This window comes from Galendromus occidentalis, unplaced genomic scaffold (assembly GCF_000255335.2).
Source record: "Galendromus occidentalis unplaced genomic scaffold, Mocc_1.1 scf7180000075483, whole genome shotgun sequence".
Classification (NCBI taxonomy): Eukaryota; Metazoa; Arthropoda; class Arachnida; order Mesostigmata; family Phytoseiidae; genus Galendromus; species Galendromus occidentalis.
In genome coordinates, this window is record NW_003803473.1 from 1 (window position 1) to 4,565 (window position 4,565).

Genomic DNA, 4,565 nt, shown 5'->3' on the forward strand with positions numbered 1-4,565 from the left:
GCTCCGACCACCTCCACCACGATCCTTCACGGTACTGGTCAACTTCGCAAAGAATTCTTCCGACATCTTCCTCTCGTTGCCGGGTTTTTCTGATCTTCGTCACACAACTGTCTCTCCGAACTATCAACTGCGCGTATCCCACCGCTGCAATGTGAGAAGCTCTCCTGCTCTCTCTCTAGGCTACTGAACACAGAGTAGTCGGAGGGTTCTGTGACTTCAACCACGGCTCTTTATTCAGCTGACTCACGGAGATGATCTGTCATCTACCGCCATCAGACTCTGAATTGATCCCTCTCTGTTTCTATTCTCCGTCGTCTGCTACCTAAGCGCCCTCTACACTCAAGAGATGACCCTACTCTCACTCGATTCATAACGCGCGAACACACACATTGTTACACAGGGATACGATAGCTATCCAAAGGTAACCGTCTCAAGCGATTTGTGGAGATGTTCGATTACATCGCAGAATTTCTGGGCGGAACGGCTGATATTGAGCTTCTGAAATCGGTAGATGGAAGAGCTCTGCTCCGTTATCTCACTGATATTTTCGAACGACTCAACATCCTCAATCGGCAACTCCAGGGTGAAAGAATCACGCTACTGGATGCTAAGATCAAGATTTTCGGCTTCGTGAAGTTTTTAGGACTCGCCACAGAAAATGTCCGACAAAAACTTCTCACGATTCACGTGGTTGAGCAAATCCACTGTGACCAATCGAGCTCGAGCAGTCATCACTGATCATATGCAAAGTTTGATCGACGATTTCAGTGCAAGGTTTTCCGACCTCCAAGCACCGTCAAGGCTGAGTCAATCGTTTCTAGTCAAATTGGAAGACGTCGAAATCGAAGTTCAAGAAGAACTGGCCGAATTCCAGGGAAACGATCTAATGGAAACGCTGTTCAAAGCGCGGGGTATTCTCATGTGGCTTGACGAAGACGTCAAGCGCCAATATCCTAGACTCGCGTCTGCTGCTCCGCAAATGCTGGTGCACTTTCCCTCATCGTGTTTGGTCGAATGCGGTTTCAGCGTTGTGAATTTGCTTCTCGACCCTCGGAGGAACAGATTGGACATCACGGAAAGAGGAGATTTGCGTCTCAAACTCAGCAAAGTTCAACCCCGGATAAAGAGCATTTGTGACGCTCATCAGAAACATGCTCCGCATGTGAAGAACTTTACACATTTGTACATAGTCGTACTATGTACAAATGTGTATTCTTGTTAGTTATTCTCGGTAGATTGTTGTTAATTCTTGGTAGTTCTTGTTATATAGTGATGGAGAACTATAAATACGAGCTCCCCTTATCAGGGAGGAAAAATCCTGACAGACTTTCATGACTCTTGCTTTCCAGTGGGGCACGAGGTATTTCGGTCGAAAAATGTGGGGCACGGGAAAAAAAAGTTTGGGGAACACTGCTATAGGAGAAGTAGTCAGCTGTGGCGTGTTCGAGAAGAACGATGAATATGACTGGGCTGATCATGTTGAGAATATCTTGATGATTACTTCGTTGAGTTTGGGTTCTTACTCACGAGTTAATCCCTTAGTTCAAGGAAGGTTGTGTTGTTGAGCGGCTTTGTGAAAAGATCCGCGAGTTGTTCTGACGTTGGAATGAAGGATACTGAGAGCTGTTCTGCTTCCAGCTGTTCTCGTATGTAGAAGTATCTTACTTCGATGTGTTTGGTCCTTCGATGAAATTGATTGTCCTTCACGAGTTTGATCGTGGACTGATTGTCGATTTGGATCTCAGGCACAATATCCGTTCCGAGTTCAATGAGGAACTTCTTGAGGTAGACTGCTCCTTTCGCAGTCTCACAGGCAGCAATCGATTCGGATCCTGTAGATGAGAGGGAAACTGAAGTTTGTCTTCGACAATGCCAATCGACGGGGCCATTACCGGAGCAAGTCACTGAGCCCGAGACAGATTTCCGGGAGAGTGGATAGCCCGCGTAGTCTGCGTCGGAGAAAAATTCCTAGACGTCAGGTGCTCTCGACTTGAACAGAATGCCATAGTTCGTCGTCCCTCGCAAGTAGCGTAGCACCGATACAGCTGCGTTCCATCGCTTCTTTGTTACTTTGTCGAGAAACCTTGACAGGAAACTGACGGCGAAACAGATGTACGGTCTTGTTGGAATTGTGAGATAATTCAGGCATCCGATGAGTTCACGATAAGGGACATCAGTTAGGTTTTCCGTGGTGTCCTCCGAGTAGCAGTCTCGCTGGATTGGAATTTTCGTAGGCCGGCAGTTGCTGATTCCGAACCTTTCGAGAATTCCCTTGACGTAATTTTCTTGATGGATGAATATGCTCTTATCGTTGCTGATCTCGATTCGGATTCCCAAGAACATTTCTACAGCCTTGTAGGTAATATCTAATTCCTTTTCCAGTCGTTTGCAGAAATTTACGATTGTTTGCTCAGAGTCAGCAGTTAGGAATGCATCGTCCACATGGAGGCTGAAACATGAGCTTCTTCTTGCCATAAAAGACGCATGGATCCTGGCTATTCTGTTGCATATCCGTATCTGAGAGTACTGACTTGATTTTTGCGTGGAAGCATCTAAGAGCTCGTTTGAGCCCGTAGATTGATTTCTAAAGCAGACATACTTGGTTACTTCCATCGGGAAATCCTTCCGGTTGATCCATGAAAATTTATTCTCCGAGATCTCCGTAGAGGAACGCAGTTTTCACGTCCAGTTGGTAGATTGACTGTTTCTCTCTTGCTGCGATGCTAAGAATGACTCTTGTTAGAGATTCGAATCGACTCACGGGGAATATCTCGGAGTAATCGATGTTTTCTCGCTGTTGTGATAATTTGACTATCCTTGGGGGGAGAAGCTTGAAGGGAGGAATTGAGTCTGATTTCACCCACGCTAGTTTATTGGCGATAACCTGACTTGGACTGCAAGACGATCGTACCGACGTGTACGACGTCTCGCTATAGACTGACGTCATTAGCCCCTGAGGTGACGCTCATGCAAACGTGCACCTGACTACAGACGTCCCTGATACATTCTGCTTCTGACATTCGACCACTGCTACCGAATTTTGGTAATGGTAATGGTAATTTGATCTAGATGGGTCCTCTATGTATATTACAAGATGGCGCATCAGCCTTTCATGTCAGGCGCTATTAAGCAGATCTTTGGTCTCCTTCTCCCATTTTTCTAGGATTCGTTTGGTTTTTGCTTACGATCGAAGGGTCCTGTATTTCTCTTGGAGGCCTAATCTTGAGAGGAGATCTTCGCCCGTGTAGTATGCGTCGTTGCATTCGAAGATCACATGTTTTACGGTCTCTTCAAATGTTCCGCATCTGGGGCAGGTGTCCTCCTGCTGTGGGTCAATAGACCTACCTCGGCTTTTCGTGGTAATATTCCCGCTCTGGCCAAGGCCAGGAGAGTGTCCCCTCTTCGGTTTCCGTAGAGGAAGGTTTGGATACCGAGGCTGTTCTTGCCTTGCCGGTAAACTTCTAGGCTTGATTTCAGCATCATGTCCTGTCTCCAGACACTCTCCTGGGTCTCTCTAATTTTCTTTTTTATCTGAGAGTTATAGGTATTCAAACATGGTGCTCCCGAGATTGAACATGCAACTTCGATTGCATCGCAGTGGTATGTCCTTTTCAGGTGTTCCGTTCTTTCGTACATCTTTGTTTGTATGCCCACTATCTTCATCATGCTCAGTAAGGCTGTTGGCCACCTGTCATGAGACATGACTTCGATTCTTTTCATATACCTCAGTTTGCTTTGGGCTTCCCTCCCTTCAAAGGAGGACCACCCGAGCTCGCCGGTGATAAATTCGTTCGCGGTTTTATAGGATGTGATTCCTAATGCCCATTTCCCCGCGTCTCTCTGCCGTTGTTCGAGTTTTGCGAGTAATTTCCCAGTTGCAACGGTTACTGCGTTTGCGTAGGTCAATTGTGGTACCGCGGTTGCCTTCCACTGCGCTCTGGAAACTTCGAATCGGTTGAAGCCCCAAATGGAAGTTGCGTGCATTCTGTGTAATGCGACTAGGGATTGTTTTTCCCAGATATCTTCCTGTACTTTCAAGTAGTTCTTGGAATTAGATAGAACAATTCCGAGGTACTTATAGTCCGACGTTATAGGTACTGAGCGACCCTGTATCTCGAGCCCTCCGCAGTCCGTTTTTTTGTTCGGAGAGAAGACGACTATGGCGCTCTTTTTTGGGTTGAATGTAATGTCGCGCTCGTCTCCAAATTCGCTCGTTATTTGGAGGAGTCTTCGCATTTCATTACTGTTAGTTGCTATTAGTACGAGATCGTCGGCGAACAGGAGGCCTGGGATTTTGAAAGAGCTATCCTCTTTCAAGTCCCATTGCCATTTTTTTGTTCGAACGTGGAAGCCCGCTTTCGTTTGCAGGAGCCTTTTCTCTAGGTCTGCAATGTATAGCATGAATAACACGCTGGATAGCGGGCAACCTTGTTTGAGTCCTCTGGTTGTTGTCACCCAGTCTGACTCGGTTCCCTTCTCGATGATTTTCATCTTATTCGAGGTGTATAGGATCTGAAGGATCTCGATCCAAGAGGGTTCCATCCCTAATTCTGCCAGGATGTTCC

At 46.5% G+C, this 4,565-nt stretch overlaps 1 protein-coding gene across 1 annotated transcript; it reads right to left on the minus strand.

Annotated features, from left to right (window-relative positions):
• Positions 1–1,530: 1,530 nt before the first annotated feature.
• On the minus strand, positions 1,531–4,542 carry LOC108863864 (uncharacterized). Its single transcript, XM_018638527.1, has 2 exons — positions 3,777–4,542; positions 1,531–1,832 (listed from the first exon to the last, which is right to left on the minus strand). Exons 1-2 carry the CDS (start codon positions 4,540–4,542, stop codon positions 1,531–1,533), a joined length of 1,068 nt encoding a protein of 355 aa, XP_018494043.1.
• Positions 4,543–4,565: the final 23 nt, after the last annotated feature.

Bases quoted from the DNA above. Each gene is read 5' to 3' on its own strand.
- LOC108863864 (XM_018638527.1), bottom strand. From the start codon at position 4,542: ATGGAACCCTCTTGGATCGAGATCCTTCAGATCCTATACACCTCGAAT. The intron at 1,833-3,776 runs GCGAGCTCGGGT...TCTCATCTACAG, and splicing joins CGCGAACGAATTTATCACCG to GATCCGAATCGATTGCTGCC.